General features: G+C 44.4%; 1 protein-coding gene and 1 pseudogene across 1 annotated transcript; one reads left to right on the forward strand and one right to left on the reverse strand.

Annotated features, from left to right (window-relative positions):
• Window positions 1-1,489: 1,489 nt before the first annotated feature.
• Window positions 1,490-2,861, forward strand: TBCC (tubulin folding cofactor C). Its single transcript, XM_027600852.2, has one exon. The coding sequence runs from the start codon at window positions 1,618-1,620 to the stop codon at window positions 2,650-2,652; it is 1,035 nt and encodes a 344-aa protein (XP_027456653.2). The 5' UTR covers window positions 1,490-1,617; the 3' UTR covers window positions 2,653-2,861.
• A 9,927-nt stretch (window positions 2,862-12,788) lies between these two features.
• LOC118357205 lies at window positions 12,789-14,604 on the reverse strand (annotated as a pseudogene).
• Between the last annotated feature and the right edge of the window lie 7,890 nt (window positions 14,605-22,494).

Consider the following 22,494-nt stretch of genomic DNA (forward strand, 5'->3'; position numbering starts at 1 on the left):
AGAATATATACTACAAACACAAGCACAGAAAATCTTCGGCACCCAGTTCCCGCTTCCCATCCACTGCACACACATAACACACGGGACCCCCCATCCCCTCGCGCAATTTGCCGAGCGCTGTGATCTGTACTCGCTCGCTTTCAGTGGAGAAATACAGGAATTTATGTGTTGTGCTTTGTCGTTTTAAATGGGAAGGGAAGGAGGAGAGTGGGGCGTGAAAATCTGGAAATGAGTCTTAATTCTCTCGTTTCCTCCCATCTTTCTCTGCACCAAGATGCAGATATATCAGTGAAATTTCAAGTGACAGTTTCTTGGCCAAATACCCCAATTAGAAACGGTGGAGGCAGGGAACGCGGTGGAGAGCAAAACCGAAGCCTGACAGGGCGGGCGGGGTCAAAGACGCGCCCCGCGCTCGGCGGGCTGCACGGAGCACGCGAGGCGGCCACGCGCCCGCAGCCGGCGGCGTCTCGGCTCTGAGCCCGCCGCTTGCCCGGCGTTTTGCTCGTGACTGCGCCGACTTGACTGCCCACTCACACCTCCGGCTGCTCCGGACTTTCGGGTAGCCTCATTCACTTCCGGTGACAAATCCCTCCCACCACCTCTAGAAATAATGTAACATTTCCCCCTAAGGCTCTCCTAAAGACAGACGGCCCCACGGAGAGCCGCAGAGCCCGGGGCTGGGGTCTCACCCCCTCAGCTGCGGAGGGAGTGACCGCGAAGGCGGCGGGGCGGGGGGGGAGGACGTGGGAGGAAGAGGAAGGGGGTGTTGAATCGCACCTTCCCCCGCCCCCACCCCTCCGACTGCAGCAATTGGCCAAAAAAATAGTAATCCGTTTTTAGACAGCCCCTGGGCCCCCGGAACCCGGTTCCAGTGAGAAACCCAGTCTCTCCCATTCCGGTGCCCCTCGCCTACTCCCGCCCCCGTAAGTGCCTGCGGGAATCCAGGAGAGCCCAGGCCACGCCGAACTGCAGCGGCTGAGAGGGGAAGGCGGGTAGAACGAGGGTTTGGGGGCGGCAGGAATGGGTTGGGGAAGGGGGTGGTGGAAGGGAAAAGAAAAAACTAGAGGCATGCAAGCGGCTCCCTAGCCAGCTGTTCCAGCTGCCGCTTCCTCCAGCGCGGGCCGGGCGGTGCAATATTCCCCCCCCGTCCATCTTTCTCACCACTACCTGTCCCCCCACCCACGATACGCACACATTCCCCCCACCAGTAGCGGATCTCCGGCCTGTAAGGGGGTAGTAGGGAGGAGTTGGGGGGAGGGGGAGGCCTGCGAGTTTCTAACCTTGTTCTTATAAACAAACCCACATGTGCAGCTGCCGCTGCTGCAACTCACCCCACAATCCCGGATATAAGTCCTGCCCCTTTAAGAGGAAAAAAAGCTTCCCCCTCCTGTCTCCCACCCCACCCACCCACAAGGACCTTTGTCTCCCCACCCCCCTTGTCACTCGGCCCCGCCTCATATCCCCGCCCTCTCCGACGCGGAGGAACCAATGGGCGAAGAAAATAAGGCCGGGGCTGACGTAAGCGTGTCCGGCCAATCAGAGGACGCGTTGGTGGGAGGCCTCACGGAGGGCGCGCCCGGAGGAAGCAAGGTAGGAGAAAGGAAGATTGACGTCAAGATGGAGAGTGCTGGTTGCTCCGCCGCCGCGGCAAACGGGGCCATGGGTTCGCAGCGGGACCGGAGCCTGGTGCCTGAACGGCTTCAGAGACGAGAACAAGAGCGGCAGCTGGAGGTGGAAAGGCGGAAGCAGAAGCGGCAGAACCAGGAGGTGGAGGAGGAGAAGAGCGACTTTTTCGCCGCCGCCTTCGCTCGGGAGCGAGCGGCCGTAGAAGAGCTTCTGGAGAGCGGGGAATCCGCGGAGCAGCTGGAGGAGACGGCCGCTCGGCTCCAGGGCCTGCAGAAACTTCTCAACGACTCGGTTTTGTTCCTGGCCGCCTACGACCTGCGGCAGGGACAAGAGACGGTGACGCGGCTGCAGGCGACCCTGGCCGAGCGGCGCCAGGAGCTGCAGCCCAAGAAGCGTTTCGCTTTCAAGACCCGGAGGAAGGACGCTGCTTCGGCCACCAAAGTCGACGCAGCTCCTGGCGCCCCGGCCGCGGAAGGCATCCTGGCCTCCCCACCGCCATTGAATGAGGAGGGAGGCATCGGCTCCAGCTTTGTCTTCGGCTTCTCCAATGTGGAGTCCCAAGTCTTGGAGAAGCGGGCGGAGGAACTGCACCAGCGCGACGTCCTTTTGACCGAACTGAGCAAATGCACCATCAAACTGTATGGCAATCCCAACACCCTGCGGCTGGCCAAAGCCCGAAGTTGCACGCTGCTCTGCGGCCCGGTGTCCACCTCGGTGTTCCTGGAGGACTGCAGTGATTGCGTGCTGGCCGTGGCCTGCCAACAGCTCCGCGTACACACTACGAGAGACACCCGCATCTTCTTGCAGGTGACCAGCAGGGCCATCGTGGAGGACTGCAGCGGGATCCAGTTCGCCCCTTACACCTGGACCTACCCGGGCATCGACAAGGACTTCGAGGGCTCTGGTTTAGATAGAAGCAAAAATAACTGGAACATCGTCGACGATTTCAACTGGCTGGCCCGGGATATGGCCTCCCCAAACTGGAGTATTCTTCCTGAAGAAGAGCGAGTGATCCAGTGGGACTAAGCAGTTGTCACTGTGTTCTTCACTCCTACCAAATACTTCCCGTGTGGGACCGACTCCTGCTAATGGGACCTCGGAGTTTACTTAATTGTTTTCATACTTTGTATGTTTTCAGTATTTTAAGGCTTGAGATTGTAATAAGCTCCTACTTGTGATTCCCATTAAATTCGCGAGAGGTCTAACACTTTCAAGCATTTTTGCTATTCTGGTAACGTGTAGTAGCTTTGATTTGACTATGATAGTTTGAAGCAGTAAGAGGAAAAGTGTGGGTGTTTGTTATTAGTGATTTGTGGTATTGAAAACAATGATAACTAAATATTTAATAAGTGAACTTAGTAGTGCTCTAGTAGGAGCCAGTTAATGTAAAGTATGGTATCAAACCTGTGCAAAATACTAGTAATTGAGAGCTCTTGAATTGAAGGTTTGACTTCCATAGGTACTACTTAGCAGGGCGGTGGAAAGACTCTGGTCTTCAGGTACGCATTAGCTTGGGCTTCTGGAATCCAGCTACTCATGGACTTGTTTGGATCCAAAGTTTTGGCATCGACCCCAGGAGGCTCATGAGTCTTACCAACTGTAAAGCCAAAATAATTATAGCTACCAGCTTTTTTTTTGTGCCCTTAGAAGGTCATAGACACTGTTCTAAACACCTTACTCATGTAAAAATGACTAAGTCCAAAAAATCTTAGGAGGTAGGTTCTTTTAGCACCATTTTTCATGTGAGGTAGGTGAGTCGCCTGAGTCACACAGCTCAAGTGGACTGGGATTTGAAACCAGGTTAGTCTGGCTCCAGAGCCCACTATGTAACATAGTGATTTTGAATAGTGTTAGTTGAGTTAGAAAGAGAGCTTCCAAAGTCGTTAAAGAGGGCAAATTGCTCTTCCTAAATTCCCAGGAATAAATACGCTACATATCCTCACAAAAACATCTAGCCGAATCTTCATTTTTTCCACTCATTTTGCTATAAATTTCCACTATTAAAAATTTGGCATTCCACTCAATGTTATCACCCATTATTCTTAAGTGGAAAGTTCTAAGTTGCAAAAAGCTTTTTTGGGTCTAGTGACGTTGTAACTGCAGACATGATTTTAATAATGACCATAAGTATTAAGGTGCTTGTAATACCTTAAGTATTTCTATGTTCTATCTTGTTCCAGAAAAGAACTTAAGGTGGCTTTTAGGGTATGTGAACAAGTGTAGAGTCACCCAGGCATAATTGAGGCCGGTGAAAAATGTGGCCTGCCAAGCTCTATTCCTTAGCTGGAGGTGAATCTGGAATTTTTTTTCCTCAACTATTGGCTGACTTGAAGCAATCCTAATCATTTCACAATTTGCAACATCTACAAAGAAAAGGGGTAAAAAATCTGTTGCTTAGGAGAGTGAATTCTGGTAATAAAAAGAGACAACGTGGAATGAAATTCTCAACCACTTGGTCACATAAGAAACTAGGACTGGTATTGTAAGGCTATTCTCCTAAAGACTGATAGTTTAACACCAAGGAGAAACACTTCAGGAAAAAAACCATGCTTACGGCACTGATGGGCTTGCAATTCCTATTTGTGGACTGAACTTTCACAGGACAGTTAAGTAGTTGCATCCAAAAAGTCCCTGCAGTTTGTACTAGATAATAAAAGCACAGAATCATGGCAGTTTGAACCATTGTTGATGCTTGCTCATCTCAGCGGAGCCTTCCTCTCTCTTGAAGTTCTCTCTTCGACCATAGCTTGCTCTACCCTGTTTCTCCTATAACAGCTTTTTCCCTTTCAGTTATGATTCCAGTGATTCACAGCCCTTAAATGTGCGTGATGCCCAAGGTTTTGCCTTTAGCTTCTTTGTATGCATGTTCTCCAAAGCTGCAACTCTGAACCTATGTGTACGGTTCTGTAGCAGTGGGCTCACTTGCCTGTCAAATTCATACATTCTTAAAATCTCCATTTTCACTTCGTTCCCTCCCAAGTTCCATATTTCTTTCAAAGCTGTCACTCTTCTCCAGGCATTACGAGGGCCAAGCAGGTAACGTCAGTTAGGCTGTTGGGAGAAAGTCATTAGGGAGTGGGGGACCAGGTGACTTGGCAGACAAATTTAAGCATTTTAAAAACATTGTATGAGCCAAACAAAACATTTTTTTGTGGTCTGCATCTGGTCCCTGAGCTGGCCAATTTGTAACATCAGACTTCCAAATCATGTCAGTTCTGTCCTCAGCAGATCTTTCCTATTCATCCTGTCCTCTCAAGGCTTTCTGCCATTTCAGAAAGTTAGACATTATTATGTTTTCCCTAGACTTAAACTGTGATGGGGTTTTTTTGACAAAAAAAAAAAAAAATCACACCCCTGAATTAAAAGCATTGATGGGGGGTGGGGAGGGTGCTTGGCTAGCCCAGCTGGTAAAACATGCGACTCTTGACTATTGATCTCAGGTTATGAGTTTAAGCCCCATGCTGGGCATAGAGATAACTTAAAGAAGTATTGATTAGAGTTAGTAAGTTTTTATTAAGCAAATTTCATAATAATGGTCATTACAATGCTAGCATAGTGTACCAATAATAACCATATGTTTTCATAAAAAATAAACACAGGGTGCCTGGGTGGCTCAGATGGTTAAGCGTCTGCCTTCGGCTCGGGTCATGATCCCGGGGTCCTGGGATCGAGTCCCACATTGGTCTCGCTCCTCGGTGGGGGGGGCCTGCTTCTCCCTCTCTCGCTCCCCCCTGCTCGTGCTTTCTCTCTCTGTCAAATAAATAAATCTTTAAAAAAATAACACTGAGGGGCACCTGGGTGGCTCAGTGGGCTAAGCCAGGACTCTTGATTTCGGGTCAGGTCATGATCCCAGGGTGTGGGGGTGGAACTACACGTTGGGCTCCACACTCAGTGGGGAGTCTGCTTGAGATTCTCTCCCTCTCCCTCTTCCCACCCCCACTCTCTCTCTCTAAATCTTTTTAAAATCTTCTAAAAAATCGTCTAGGGAAGCAATAAAATTGCACATTAGTCAAGCAGTCAGTTTATTAAACTTCATTTATGATTGGCTATGTTAGACATAATTCAGTATGGTATTACATAATTGTATCATCACTCCAGAGTCTCAACCCCATAAGAATAGAGAAATGGCCAATTCACATAGAAGTTCTAATCCTGAAGTTCTGATTGAAATGCAAGAGTTATTGCCAAGAAAAGTTTTAATTGTATTAACTAGGAAATGAACTAAAGCAGCAAGATGTGAAGATTCAACTTCTGTGGGTAATGTTACAAGGTAATACAGTGTTTTAGAAAACATGCAATTACTCTAGTATCACAGAAATTAGATGACTAAATTGCATTTAATTTAAAAGTCTCATCACCAACTCGAAAACTCAGTCACACTACTTGACTTTTTTTCTCTTATGAAGAAAATAAGTTGGCCATTGCAATTAACATGAAGGGAGATGAGGGGTCAATTATTTACCCAGCTTAACTTTCGGGAAGGGCAGGGGCAATATGACGCGGAAAGCCATGTTCAATTCAACTGAGCTGATGTTTGAGCATGTTCAGTGCTGGGCACTAAGAATGCAATGACAAGCAAGCATGTGGTCTTCCTTTCTGGAGGGTACTGCCTAGATGAGGACGAATGAAAGAACAATCCTGATAGAGAAACTGAGAGCTCTGAATGGGTGGTGCCTTATAATCTCTCCAGTTTAGAAAAGACGTTAAGTAAGCCACTGTATCAACCTATCCAAGGGGCTGAATTCCCTGATTGACAGCTCTGCCCACTACCTACTTGGATTAGCAACAGTCACAGAAGGATGCAGGTACTATTCAAAGACCTGCCTTCCAATTTTTCAGATATTGTAGTTAGTCTGAACTTTAAGAACTGACACGGCCAGGCAAGACAGTTCAAGGCCATTTACTTACCTGGTAAACAAGCTCAACGTTCTGCTCAGGAATTCAAATGATTTATTATGAAGTAGTTTTTTTTTTTTTTTTTTAGTTGACTACCTTTCAGTTGTGTTATTTCACCAAGAAAGCTATTCATAGTCTTATTTTTAGAACTAATATCAAGGTAGAAGTTTGGGTCTAAGATGGCAGTGCCGTGGATATTTTAAACATAGATAATTTATGCACAGATACAAAAAGATTAGAATAAAAAGTAAATCTCCTTTCCTTTGATCTCAGCCACTCAGTTCTCTTCAGAGAGCAACCATCCTGTACCTGTTTCCTTTATTCTTCTGGTTTTTGCATTTACAAACTTAAGTGCAAAATATCCTTTTATCCTCCCACCCAAATAGAAGCATATTATGTAAAATATTAGGCGCCTTACCTTTGTAATTAACATTATACTTGGAGATCTTTCCATGTGAGTACATATAGTCATTTCATTCTTTTTAACTGCGGCATAGTAGTCCATGCCATGGGCTGTGCTCTACTTGTTTACCAGTCTGTAACTGATGGACATTTCAGTTGTTCCAATATTGAGCCACTAGAGCAATGCTAAAATGGATAGCCTTACACGTAAATTATTTAACGTGTGTGCAATATTATCTGTAGGTTAAGTACCTAGATGAGGAATTGCTGGATCAATAGCTTATGCTCATTTACAATATTGATAGATATTATCAAATGGCCTTCCAAAGAGGTTTATCAGATTATGCCCTCACTAGCGATGTCTGAGAGCACTATTCCTCCACATCCTTATCAATGTGCTGTGCTATCAAATCTTTGGCACTAGGGCGCCTGGGTGGCTCAGATGGTTAAGCGTCTGCCTTCGGCTCAGGTCATGATCCCAAGGTCCTGGGATCGAGTCCCGCATCGGGCTCCCTGCTCCTTGGGAGCCTGCTTCTCCCTCTGCTTCTCTCTCTTTCTCTCTCTCCCCACCTCTGTCGCTCATGAATAAATAAATAAAATCATTAAAAAAAAAAAAAGACTGCAACATCCTTTAAAAAAAAAAATCTTTGGCACTTTGCCAATCTGATAATTACAAAGTGTTATCTTCCTGTAATAGCAGTTGTAATCATCTCCTAACTTCCCTCCCCATGTCTGATTGCTAAACTCTTCTACACACAGCTGTCAAATTAGTTTTCTTAAAGTATGGCACTCCTCGTCTAAAACCCTCTGAGGTTCCCATTCCCTGGCCTGGAAGACAAGCCCCTTCACCATCTGCTCTCAGCCTACTGTTCCTACATGATGTTTTGCTGTTTCATCACACACACCTCATGCTCCAACTAGTCTGAACTAATATCCATTCATCAAACACACTGTATCAATCAGGGACCTGGCACACTCAAAATGGATAATTTGAGAAGAGCTTAATACAGGAGCTCTTTCAAAGCTGTGGGTAGAGTTTAGGAAGAGCAGTAAGAGATGGTGCAATACCTGTTAGCACTCCTAGGGCCGAAGGGACAAAACTGTTCCCTGAACCCAGAGAGAGAGAATGCTACCTGACAGGAGCTGTGGCCTTTGGTGGAGGGATGGCGCCACAGCGGGAATGAAAAACTGCCACTCTCTTCTGCTGGTGCCTTCCATTGGCTGAGCCCAACCGGAAACTGTAGGGCAAGGAAGTCTGTTGGTGCAGTCCCTAATGGTCATCTCCCAGGACGCAGCGCAGGGTGGAGAAAAGTGAAGAACGGATTTGGAGGAACCAATGGAAGATATTCAGTACAAACACCTGCCATACTTCCTGGCCGTTTCTCAAGCAGTTCCCACACTTGAGTCCATGTACACTTGCCAAAATTTTGCACAAGCCAAATGTCACCTCCTTTGGGAAGTTTTCTGGGATTTCCCTCAGTTTCTCTGAAAAAGAAGCATGATATTTTAAGATAATAGGGCAAAAAAGAAAAGTGAATGAGCTAGTCTTCCTGAGGTCAAGTTGCATTCTCTGGTAGGCACAGGTTTTGAGGGAAAGAGATTTGAAGAAAGTGGAAAGTGTAGGCCAATTCAGCCAACATTCATGTGATGACAACACTTTAGAATGCATATCCAGCATAATCAGATACAGAGAATCCAGTATGCCTCCAACTCAATGATTTCTGCAAAGTCATTGTCCTTTGGAAACGTTCAAGAAAAGATGAGACATCAGAGGAAACACTTCTCAGAAAGACCACAGAATGAGCTCTACAAGAAAAGAACAGGGTGGGGCGCCTGGCTGGCTCAGTCGGTGGAGCATGTGACTCTTGATCTCTGGGGTGGTGAGTTCAAGCCCCACATTGGGCGTAGAGCTTAGAGGAGAGGAGAGGAGAGGAGGGGAGTGGAGGGGGAGGGGGAAGGGGGAGGGAAGGGGAGGAAAGAGGAGGGGAGGGGAAGGGGAGGGGAGGGGGGAGGAGATGGGAAGGGGAGGGGGAGGGGAGGAAATTTCTGACAAAGATGACAGGAATGTTGATGACTTTTAAGGTCATTGAGCAATGAGAATGTTTATAGACATTTACCAAAAACATTCCACTGAAGCTGCAGTTTTTTTTTTTTTTCCCTTAAAGATTTTATTCATTTGAGACAGAGAGATACAGAGAGAGAGCATGAGCAGGGGGAGAGGCAGAGGGAGAGGGAGAAACAGGCTCTCCGCTGAGCTGGGAGCCCTATGTGGGATTCAATACCAGGACCCTGAGGTCATGACCTGAGCCGAAGGCAGGCAGACGCTTAATTACTGAGCCACCCAGGTGCCCCAAAGCTGTAGTTTAAAAACACTTAGCAGGGGCGCCTGGGTGGCTCAGTCGTTAAGCGTCTGCCTTCGGCTCAGGTCATGATCCTGGGGTCCTGGGATCAAGCCCCACATCGGGCTCCCTGCTCCACGGGGAGCCTGCTTCTCCCTCTCCCCCTCCCCCCGTTTGTGTTCCTTCTCTCGCTGGGTCTCTCTCTGTCAAATAAATAAATAAAATCTTTAAAAAAAGAAAAAAATTAAAAGAACACTTAGCAAATCCAGCTTGTGCACAAAATTTCCCCCACAAGAACAGTAACAATTTAGATTTTTTGGCTGCATACATATTTAGTTTATGTTTGTTATATATTTGCAGCCTACTCGATTTTCACTTCTCTTCATCTTCAGTTTTGGTGTTTTTATGGTATTAAATGTGTTTCCTGCATTACGGGGCACCTGGCTGGCTCAGTCGGAGGAGTGTGCGACTCTTGATCTCGGGGTTCTGAGTTCGAGCCCCACGTTGGGTGCAGGGATTACTTAAGATAAAATCTGAAAAGAAAATAAAAACACAATTTATAACATTGCATCTCTAGGAAAGATGGGTTAGACTTGAAGTAGCCTGATGATGTGTGACTGACAATAAGGAACACTGACTTGTTCGGTCTGGCGGCAGCTACATGACAAATATATCTCCCTGGGGACTTTATAAAAAGTGCTGCTAGTGATTATGCAATTCAGAAATTTTCTCCACATAGCACTGTCTATTATTTTAAGTAACAATAGTGTAACAGGGGGCATTGACCATCCATCTCTCTCTTTTTATTGTGCCCCTGTGGACTATTGAAGGATATTGCCAATAGCTGGTGCCTGAGGGTTCTGGGTCCCAAGACTGTTCAAAGCCAAGTGGCTGTCTGGTGTGGCGGGTCAGAAGAGCTGCAGAATTACTCGCTGGGAGCAGCCCTCAATACAAGCTGGTCAGGAGTCAGTGAATAAAGACCTGGGTTCCTTCAGCGCAGATGGGATGACTCGGAGGTATCGCCCTCCGGATTTCCCCAGGGGAGGCTGGCCTGTGAGCACACTCCCTATTGGCTGCCTTCCCTCCTGTACCACTTCTTCCCCGCCCCATTGGTGTCACGTGAACTTCCCAAGTTAACTACTTTCGCTCAGATTCTGGTCTTAGGGTGGTGTTTCTCAACGTTTCTTTCATTATCATTCCCTTAAGGAAACTTTTTAGACACTTTTTTCCCTAATCACCTCTATAACCCCCTGTCTATATAATTTTAAGACCACAGATACACTGTAGATTTGTTTCTGTGCTGCGCTTTATCCATAACAAGTAAGATTTTTCTTTTGCCCTTGAATTGCTTATATAAGAAGAAAGTCTAAAGATGAACGAGCTAAGTGTCTAGCTTAGGAAGTTAGAAAAAGAGTGGTGCTTGGGTGCTCAGTCGGTAAGCATCTAACTTTGGCTCAGGTCATGATCTCAGGGTCCTGGGAGGGGGCCCTGCCTCAGGCTCCCTGCTCAGCAGGGAGTCTGCTTGTCCCTCTTTCTCTCCCTCTGCTCTTCCCCCTGCTCGTGCTCTGTCTCTCAAATAAATAAATAAATAAAATCTTAAAAAAAAAAAGAAGTTACAAAAAGAATAGCAGAAAGAGAAGAAATGAAATACAGAGAAGAGGGACACCTGGGTGGCTCAGTTGGTTAAGCGTCTGCCTTCGGTTCAGGTCATGATCCCGGCCGGGGTCCTGGGATCAAGCCCCGCATCGGGCTCCCTGCTCAGTGGGGAGTCTGCTTCTCCCTCTCCCTCTGCCTCTCCCCCCGCTTGTGCTCTCTCTCTGTCAAATAAATATAAATAAATAAATCTTAAAAAAAAAAAGGAATACAGAGAAGAGTCAAGGGCAAGGACATAAACACAGTAGAGAGATTGAAAAAAAAACCATCAGCTGATTCTTTGAAAAGATTAATGAAACAAATCAACCTCTAGCTTACTGGGTCAAGAAAAGAAGAGAGAAGGCAAGTATAAACCAGGGAAGAAATAAAGGGGACCTTACCGTTGATGCTGCAGACATGAGAAAGATAATAAGGGTCCATTATGAAGACTTTTCTGTGAATAAATTTGAATACCTAGATGAAATGAATAAATTTCTAAAAAAAACTACAATTTGCCACAGAAGAAATAGAAAAACCAGACAGTTCCATAACTATTAAATAGTTGAAGCCATTATTGAAACTTTCCCACAAATAGAACATCAGCCCCAAATGGTGTGACAGTAAATTCTATCAAATATATAAGGAAGAAATAATATCATTTTTGCACAAACTCTTCCAGAATATAGAAAAAGAAGGAATTTACCCCCATTCCATGGCATGAGGTTACATAACCTTGATACCCAAATCAGATACGGACTTCATGAGAAAGGAAAATTATAGGCCAATCTAACTCCAATATATTTGTGAAGACCATAAATTATATCAGTAGACAAAATCCAGAGGTATGTATGAAGATAATATACCAGGGTTTATTCTAGGAAGACAAGGCTAGCCTGACTTTAGAAAAAGGACTGACTTAATTTATCACATTAAGAGATTAAGGGAGAAATTCTTATGATTATCTTAGAGGTAGAATAGCCTTCTACAAAATTCAGCATCTATTCATGAGAACACAACTTCTGGCAAAGTAGAAATAGAAGGGAATTTCTTGTTGAGGGACTTGTTAAGGAACTTCTTGTCCCTGCTAAAACCAGGTGCGCCTGGGTGGCTCAGTCAACTAAGCATCTGACTCATGATTTTGGCTCCAGTCATGATCTCAGGGTCTCCAGATCAAGCCTGAGTCCTGCTCCGTGCTCAGCAGGGAGTGTGCTTGAGATTCTCTCTCTCTTTCTCTCTCTGCTCTCCCCGCACTCACGCACTCTCTCTCTCTCAAATAAATAAATAAATCTTAAAAAAAGTATGATGATAGCATAGGGATAAATAAAATAACTGATGGGACAGAAGAGAGACGTCAAAAATAGATCCATGCATGTATGGAAACTTGATTTAGGACTGGGTAGTGCAGACCACTGGAGAAAGGACAAACTATTCCACAAATGGTGTGCTGGGATTATCTATAGAGAAGAAAATTAAATCATATCTCTTCATCATACCAACACACAAATCTATTCTGAAAACATTAAAATCTTAAAGAGAGAAAAACCTTTTAGAAGGTAATGGAGGATAATATCTTTCTATGTATGCAGCAAGGAATCATTTCTAAAACAAGCACTAACTGCAAAGGAAAAAATTGGAAAATTCTACGATTAAGAGTGCATACTAAATTTTACTAATAAGAACTTATGATCTTCAAACAATGACATAAAGAAAGTGAAAAGTCAAGTCACAAATTGGGAGAAAATAATTGTGACACGTAAAAATGCCAAAGAAAGATTATATAGAAAATATAAGAAAGTTCCACAAATCAGTCAGAAAAACACCAACAACCCAAATGAAAAATGTGCAAAAGACAAAGAACATACTTTTTTTTTTTTTTTGGAATTTAATCTTTATTTACAGGACACTGCAAGAGAGGAGATTCTACATAGAAATAAGAAACCCACTGAGGAGGAGCTTCATACAGGCTGTACAGTTTGGAACTGGTCAAGTAGAGTTTTGTTGTAAAAAGTGCTACAATAACAAAACACATTTAAAAAGAGTTCTTAGTAGAGAAACAGTAAGACAAACTTCTACCAAACAGAGTACACAACAAACAACTTTCTGCCTCAGCTGTACAATCTAAAAGTTAAAAGTCCCGGGAGTGCCGTCCTGAACTTGGAACGTATAGCCTTCAGAGGTAGTTTCTGGCACAACATTCTGATCTTCCTCTTCCTCTACAGAGAAATACTTCTCAATCAAGTTTAATGAAGCTTTGTACACAGACTCATTTTCATGGTTTTGTAGAGCTTCAATTTTGTCCAAACCTCCACATTCTTCAATCATTATACTAAGTTTCTCAGTTTCACCTAGTTTCTCAGCAGCCTGAAAGATGTTTGAAATGGCATCCAGAATAACCAGAATAATTTTGGTGTCTTTTGCAGTTAAGAGGTTCATCAATGGTTCTATTATGCCACAATGAACGAGGTATACAATCTGTTCAACTGTCCCACCACTTGTATAGTTGGTCACAGCCCAGACAGCTTCCTTTTGTGTCTTAAAGTCTGCCTTAGAGAGAACACCAACGAGGAATGGGACTAATCCATGATTCACAACTTGCTGTATCTGGTCCTGGCGACCAGCTGTAATGTTTGACATTGTCCACGTAGCTTCCTTCTGAATATTAGTTTTGGGGTTCGTTAGGAGGCTGGGAAAAACAGCAAGTGCTCCTGCATCTATTACAACCTGAGTCTGTTCATCTGTCCCAGTAACGATATTTCCTATGGCTCTTAGTGCAGGAGTCACAATGGGCAATTCAGTAGCTCCTAGAAGCTTCACAAGCTGGGGCACAACTCCTGTTTTCACAACCATTTCAATCCGTTCATTTGGACCATCAGTAAGGTAGGAAATGGCCCAGCAGGTATCTGCCAATACTTCTGGATCATCATGATGCAGGAGACGAACTAAGGTAGGAAGAATCTGCTCAACAGCATCTAATGGGGGTGCAGGATTCTTGTTGCGACAGAGGTTTGAAAGTGTCCAAGGAAGGTTACGTAAGTAACCACATGCTAAAGATGACGTATCAGGAACTGCGAGGAGAGCCAATAGTGGGTCAACTGCACCATACTTGATAAACCAAGTCTCGAAAAACTGAACCATCACCTGCAATGTTTCCTAGAGCCCATACAGCTTGTTCACTGATGTGGGCATGGGAAGATGCCAACAGAGAAATGAATGCTGGGATAGCACCTCCATCTACCACAGCCTTGGTCTGTTCTGACGTCCCAGAAGCAATGTTAGTGAGAGCCCAAGCAGATTCAAACTGAATGGGACTACAATCAGTTCTGCCCAAGAAGGACACAAATTTTGGAATCAAACCAGCCCAGATTATGTTGTCTATGGGGGGCTGTTTTTCCCTAGAAAGCAGTTTCCTAGCAGCTTGAGTAGCCTGGAGCTGGCTTTCCAAATTGTTGCTATTTATGCCTTTGACAATGTCATCAACAGACCAATTTACAGTGCCCTGGTTGTTGCGGTTTTCCTGTAGTGGAGAGGTAGCCTCGTCAGGAAACGAGCTTACGTTTCTCCTTTTCAGCATCTGGTCATCCTTCTTAGCTTTCCTTAGCTCCACATTAACTTCTATTCGGCGCCGCCTCATTTCTCTACTGTCTTTCCCCTTGTTCTTGAATCTGTTAAGGCGAGCAGCTGGTGAATTAGCATTCTCGTTGGTGGACATGGTTATGAGACAAAGGGAGAAAGAATTTGTTATCTTTCGTTCGGTGATGTTCTTTTCCGATGCTGTGTCACAGCCAGCCCTGGGCCTACACAGCCGGCTCAGGCTTCCACAGGAGGCGGTCCGGGGCGCGCAAGCCGCAGGACAGCTGCCCTCAAAACGTCCACCACGGATCACCCCAAAGACGGTGTCGACAAAGAACATACTTTTTACAGAGGAAACACAAATGACAATTTATGACAAGTTATGTCAACTCATTAGTGAATAGGGAGATGCAAATTAAGGCCACAATTAAAATCTGAGAAGCAAAAATGAGTAAGTCTGACTCAATAGCGTGGATTGGAGAGGCTGTGGGTCATATATTCACCGACTGCTTAGGGAAACTACCTGGCATTACTGCATAAAGGTGAAGATTCAAACACCTTCCTCCTTAGCAGTACTCTTATGGTTATGCCCCAGAGAAACTTCTGCTCAGCAGGAGACATGTACAAAATGTTAAGAGCAGCTCTGTTCATAAAAGCAACACCAGAAAGCATTAAAAAAAAGAAGGGAAATCACCCATATATCCACCCCCAGGAGAACGGCTCATGTGTAGGATGATCTATATATGTAAAGGGACTATAGTTATATGCAGCAACATGTATGATTCTTAAAACATAATGTCGAGTGGGCACCTGGGTGGCTCAGTCATTAAGCGTCTGCCTTCGGCTCAGGTCATGATCCCAGGGTCCTGGGATCGAGCCCCATGTTGGGATCCCTGCTCCGCGGGAAGCCTGCTTCTCCCTCTCCCATTCCCACTGCTTGTGTTCTCTCTCTCTTGCTGTGTCTCTCTGTCAAATAAATAAATGAAATCTTTAAAAAAAAATAATGTTGAGTGAAAAAAAAGTCCTGAAGGCTATGCATGGCATGAGTACAACTTTGCAAATCGCAAAAACATGTATGCAGGGAAACACTACATGGTTTTTATATGAAAAAAAAGTGAACATATCCAGAATATCTTGAGCAGGAGGGAAGGTGTCTTAGTCGGCATGGGCTGCCGTAACAGAAGACAGATTTCTATGAAATCTCTCTTCTGGCTTTCCTGCTGTGGCCTCACATGGTCTTTCCTCAGTGTGTGTTGGTGGGGAGGAAGTTCTGGTTTCTCTTCCTTTTCTTTCTTTTTTTTTTTTTTGAAAAGGGAACTAGGGGGCGCCTGGGTGGCTCAGTCGTTAAGCGTCTGCCTTCAGCTCAGGTCATGATCCCAGGGATCCCAGAGCCCCGCATCGGGCTCCCTGCTCCGCGGGAAGCCTGCTTCTCCCTCTCCCGCTCGCCCTGCTTGTGTTCCTGCTCTTGCTATCTCTCTCTCTCTGTCAAATAAATAAATAAAATCTTAAAAAAAAGGAACTAATATTTATTGAGCACCTATTAAGTACTAAAGAGCTTTACACACATTATTTCTTTTTTTTAATTAATGTATTTTTATTTTTAATTTAAATTCAATTAAATACCATATAGTGTATTATTAGTTTCCGAGGTAGAGGTCAGTGATTTATCAGTCTCATATAACACCCAGTGCTCATTCCATCCCGTGCCCTCCTTAATGCCCATCACCCAGGTACCCCATCTCCCCAACCCCCTCCCTTCCAGCAGTCCTCAGTTTGTTTCCTATGATTAAGAGTTTCTTACAGTTTGTGTCCCTCTCTGATTTCGTCTTTTTTATTTTCTTATAAGGACCCCAATCTTATCAGATTAGAGCCCCACACTTAAGACTTCATTTAACCTGGGGCATTTATTTATTTATCTATTTATTCCTATGCTATCATTAACCTAGCATGATCTCAGGGTCCTGGGACTGAGCTCTGTGTCAGGCTCTGCGGTCAGTGGGAAGTCTGCTTGAGTATTCTCTCCCTCCCCCCACCACTCTCTTTCTCTCAAATTAATAAATAAATCTTAAAAAAAAAAGACTTCATTTAACCTAATTACCTCCCTATAGGTAACACATACAGTCACGGTGGGAGTTAGGGCTTCCACATATGAATTTTCAGGGGACACAATCAGTCTATATCAGAGATGAGAGGAGAAGTGATGAGAAGAATCATATGTAGGTGCAAGTTACTTGTGAAATTTGAGTTGGGTGATGAATATTTAATTTATTATTATGATTTATATATCTTACATGTATTCTTTGTATCAAAAATTATATTTAGGAGCACCTGGCTAGCTCAGTCAGTGGAACCTGCGACTCTTGATCTCAGGGCTGTGGGTTTGAGCCCCATGTTGGCTGGGTGTAGAGATTACTTAAAAATAAAGTGTTAGATGGGCGCCTGGGTGGCTCAGATGGTTAAGTGTCTGCCTTTGGCTCAGGTCATGATCCCAGGGTCCTGGGATCGAGTCCCGCATCAGGCTCCCTGCTCCTTGGGAGCCTGCTTCTCCCTCTGCTTCTCTCTCTTTCTCTCTCTCTGTCTGTCATGAATAAATAAATAAAATCTTAAAAAAAAGAATTAAAAAAAGTGTTAGAAATTATATTTGGGGGTGCCTGGGTAGCTCACTCAGTTAAACATCTGCCTTTGGCTCGGGTCATGATCCCGGGGTCCTGAAATTGAGCCCTAAGTCGGGCTCTCTGCTCAGCTAGGAGTCCGCTTGCTTCTCCCTTGCCCCCTGCCCCTCCCCCAACTCACGCTTTCTCTCTCAAATGAATATAATATTTAAAAAATTATATTTGAAGATGAAAAGTTAATGAACTTAGAGCTGTATATTAATGTTGATGAATTCAAACGAAAAATTTAATGCTGATTGATCAAGCTGTACATTTATAAGATGTGGGCTTTCTGGAGGTATGAAAAAAAATTTTTAAAGGTTCATTTATTGGGGCACCTGGGTGGCTCAGTCATTTAAGTGTCTGCCTTCAGCTCAGGTCATGATCTCTGGGTCCCTGGATTGAGCCCCACATCAGGCTCCCAGCTCAGTGAGGAGTCTGCTTCTCCCTCTGCTCTCTCTCTCTCAAAAAAATTAAAAAAAATAAAGATTTACTTATTTGAGAGAGACAGAAAGAGTGCTCATGCGAGAAGAGGGGGAGTGGCAGAGGTAGAGAATCTTCAAGCAGACTCACCAGTGAGCCTGGAGCCCAATGCAGGGCTCAATCTCATGACCCTGAGATCATGACCTGAGCCGAAACCAAGAGTCAGATGCTTAACCAACTGAGCCACCCAGGTGCCCCTGGAGGTCTGAAAATTTTAAATGCAATGTTTGGGTGAAAAAAGCAAGGACAAAAAAAGAATATATGATTCTATTTATGTCAAGTTCAAAGACATGCAAAACTAAACGATATATTGTCTAGGGCGCCTGGGTGGCTCAGTTGGTTAAGCGACTGCCTTCGGCTCAGGTCATGATCCTGGAGTCCCGGGATCGAGTCCCACATCGGGCTTCCTGCTCGGCAGGGAGTCTGCTTCTCCCTCTGACCCTCTTCCCTCTCATGCTTTCTATCTCTCATTCTCTCTCTCTCTCAAATAAATAAATAAAATCTTTAAAAAAAATAAAAAAAATAAACGATATATTGTCTAAGCATTACATGTATAGGTGGGAACACTAAAGAAATTTAAGAGAAGGATAAATACCAAACTCAGGTTACCTCTGAGAATAAAGAAGGAGGGGCACCCAGGCTACTTCACTGGTATTGGTGATATTGTTTCTTATGTAGGGGAGAGGATATCGACGTTCATTTACATATTATCCTTTTCTCTATGTATGATATATTTAACAGGAAAAGTGAAAGGAAGGAAGGAAAGAAGGCAGAAAGAGAGAAGGAAAAAGAATAGAAGGTAAAGGGAACTAAGGATGATGATCAAAGGAGAGAGGTTAAGAAAACAAAAGTCAGTTAATTATTCAAAGCGCCAACCTGTGCCTCATTCCTCCTTGGTTGAGAAGTCCAGAGAGAGGATCTCTTTGGTTCCCTCATTATTTTTTTAATCGCATACTTTTGTTATTTTCATTTCATTATTAAAATAGCATTAAAGGAATTCTAAAAAGGAAAGATGAATCAGCCTTAATTCCATTAACCTATTCTATTACCTAGATTGATAGAATCTAGACTCACATTCATTGGTCCAATGGGGGAGGGAGCTGCCTTTCCCCCATCCTCCAGCAGAGATTCATTATTCCTTCCTCTGCAGTCTACGTTTCTCTGCTTTATCCTCACCATATTCTGCCTTGCTTCTTCCCTGAAAGGTTTGGCCAGGGACATTTTTGATATCTGTTCTTTCTCTTTTCCTTTCTAGATAATAATAGCCCATTCTAGCCTGAAAGGGGAAATTCCCCTTTTCCAAACACTGAAGCCATTATATTTCTGGCCACGAGGGGGCACCCACAGACTAGCCCTCTGCTCCTCATGCTGTACAACTGGTCAATTGAGGAGAAAGAAGTCCTTGGCTAATGGGGTTATCCCGGTAGAGCTATTTTTAAATTTTTGTTTCTGGCTTCTACATCAGATTTTTTCTTCCTCTCGTTCCTTCTGATTTCCTCTTGTCCACATGCATGTTCCAAAGAGGTTCTCTGAGATAGCTTCACAGTCACCCACACCCCTTTTTCTCTCAGGATGGTTGTCTTCAGATTCTGGGCATATGAGGTCTGAGTCTGGTCATGCTTCTGGTTGTCTGAACATTCTCTCTTGGGAAAAAACAAAAACAAAGCCAAACTCCAGAAACTGCAGCACATTTTTTTTAATATGTTCATCACCATACATTACATCATTAGTTTTTGATGTAGTGTCCTATGATTCATTGTTTGCATACAACACCCAGTGCTCCATGCAGTAAGTGCCCTCCTTAATACCCATCACCGGGGTCACCCATCCCCCCACCCCCTCCCCTCTAGAACCCTCAGTTTGTTTCTCAGAGTCCACAGTCTCCCATGGTTCTTCTCCCCCTCCGATATCCCCCCCTTCATTCTTCCTCTCCTGCTATCTTCTTCTTCTTCTTTAATATATAATATATTATTTGTTTCAGAGGTACAGGTCTGTGATTCAACAGTCTTGCACAATTCACAGCACTCACCATAGCACATACCCTCCCCAATATCTATCACCCAGCCACCTCATCCCTCCCACCCCCCTCCACTCCAACAACCCTCAGTGTGTTTCCTGAGATTAAGAATTCCTCATATCAATGAGGTCATATGATACATGTCTTTCTCTGACTGACTTATTTCGCTTAGCATAACACCCTCCAGTTCCGTCCGCGTCGTTGCAAATGGCACGATCTCATCCCTTTCGATGGCTGCAGCACATTCTTTTCGATCTTTCTTCAGATGGTGAAGAGTTGAAATCCTTTGAAGATCCAAAGCTGCTTAGAAGCCAAGTCTTGGCTATTATTTTTTTTTAAGATTTTATTTATTTATTTGTCAGAGAGAGAGAGAGAGCACAAGCAGGGGGAGCTGCAGAGGGAGAGGGAGAAGGAGACTCCCTGCTGAACAGGGAGCCTGATGCGGGACTTGATCCCAGGACCCTGGGATCAGGACCCGAGCTGAAGGCAGACGCTTAACCAACTGAGCCACCCAGGCGTCCCCAAGTCTTGGCTACTAAGAGAGTGAGCACTCTGCATAATGTTGTTTTTGACCCACAGTATGGTGCGACGATAAAATAACAAGACTGGTTTTTCTATATGTCTTAGAACTGGGCCTTGGCCACTCCCAAATTGGAGTGCAAACTTGGGTGGAGCAATGAAACAGGTGTTTTGTTCTAAGGTGACTGCGCTGGAGGGGAAAAACTCATTGCTTTGTTCCCATAACTCCTCTATTTGGAGAAATACTCCTTTGATTCTACTTAGTGATTTGGAGATCTTAAAGAGGACCACGGATCCAAAGCATATAAGGGAAGAAATGAGGTTCCAGGTTGGAGACCTGACCCACTTACTGCCTTGAGCTCATGCGCAACATGAAACTTTTTTTGGCATTAGGTGGACATGAATTCGAGGACAAAATTGGTTTGTTCCTAAAATTCCTCGTGCTTATATGCACAGGTTGAGAAGTGGCATGAACCACTGGGAATGTGAATTTTAAATTTTAATGGAGGTAAATTACTTTCCCAAAATTTACAGTCTAAAAACCCCGAAGCAACCGAGTTAAAAAGAGGGCAAAAGTACTGGACAGATACCGCACCAAAGGCAGCATATAAACACATGAAAAGATGCTCCACATCATATGTCATCAAGGAAATGCACACTAAAGCAACAGTGAGATGCCTAAAAGCCCGAATGCTAAGAGCCACATGCTGGCAAGGATGTGGAGCAACAGGAACTCTCATCCATTGCTGGGGGGAATGCAAAATGGTACAGCCACTTTGGAAGATAATTGGGCAGTTTCTTGCAAAGCTAAACATAGTCTTACCACATGACCTAGCAACTGTGCTTCTAGATATTTACCCAAATGAGCTTAAGACTTATGTCCACACAAAAACCTGTATACAAGGGTTTATGGCAGCTTTATTTATAATTGCCAAAAATTGGAAGCAACCGTGATGCCCTTTAATAGGTGAATTGATAAATAAACCATGGCACATCCATTTTAATGGAATATTCCTCAACAAAAAATAGGGATGAGCGATCAAGTCACAAAGAGACGTGGAGAAATACCAAGTGCCTATTGCTAAGGGAAATAAACCAGTCTGAAAAGACTATAATTCCAAGTACATGACATACTGGAAAAGGTAAAACTGTAGAGCCTGGTTGCCTGGGGTTGGACAGGGAGGGAAGGTGGCATGAATGGTGGAACGTAGGGATTGTTAAGAGCAGTGAAATTATCCGTATGATTCTGTATGCTCTGATAAGGGTGGATGCATGACATTATGCATTCGGCGAAGCCCACAGAATGTACAACAAGCAAACCCTAATGTAAACTATGGGCTTTAATAAATAATAATAATAATGATAATAATACCAATATTTGTTCATCACTTGAAACAAATGTACCACACAGATGCAAGATGGTAATTATGGGAAAAACTGGTTGTAGGAAAGGAGTATATGGGAACTCTGTACTTTCTGTTCAATTTTTTTAAGCATTTTTTTAAAGATTTTACTTATTTATTTGACAGAGAGAGAGAGAGACAGCGAGAGAGGGAACACAAGCAGGGGGAGTGGGAGAGGGAGAATCAGGCTTCCTGCTGAGCAGGGAGCCCGATGCGGGGCTCGATCCCAGGACCCTGGGACCATGACCTGAGCTGAAGGCAGACACTTAACGACTGAGCCACTCAGGTGCCCTCTTTTTAAGCATTTTTTAAAAAGATTGTATTTATTTGTCAGAGAGAGAGAGAGCACAAGCAGAGGGAGGGACAGAGGCAGAGGGAGAAGCAGGCTTCCCGCCGAGCAGGGAGCCTGATGCGGGATTTGATCCCAGGACCCTGGGACTGTGACCTGACCCGAAGGGAGACGTTTAACCCACTAAGCCACCCAGGCGGCCCCCAATTTTTTTTTTTGTAAACCTTGAACTGCTTTAAGAAATAAAGTCTGCTAATTAAAAACATAAAAAATAGGGGCACCTGGGTGGCTCAGTTGGTTAAGCGACTGCCTTCGGCTCAGGTCATGATCCTGGAGTCCCGGGATTGAGTCCCACATCGGGCTCCCTGCTCGGCGGGGAGTCTGCTTCTCCCTCTGACCCTCCCTCCTCTCATGCTCTCTCTCTCTATCTCATTCTCTCTCTCAAATAAATAAATAAAATCTTTAAAAAAAAACATAAAAAATTTACAGACTCATCAAGAGTGTACATCTCCATTTCTATCTTTGTTTATACTGCTTGGTGACAAAATTTTGACAGATGTTCAGTCTGCTGGGTCAAATTTGGTCTTTTATTATTATCTTAATTGCATTTCCCTGTGTTCTGCTCGGACTGGATATCTTTTCCAGATCGGACTTTCCAAGTTTGCCT

Source organism: Zalophus californianus, chromosome 7 (assembly GCF_009762305.2).
Source record: "Zalophus californianus isolate mZalCal1 chromosome 7, mZalCal1.pri.v2, whole genome shotgun sequence".
NCBI lineage: Eukaryota > Metazoa > Chordata > Mammalia > Carnivora > Otariidae > Zalophus > Zalophus californianus.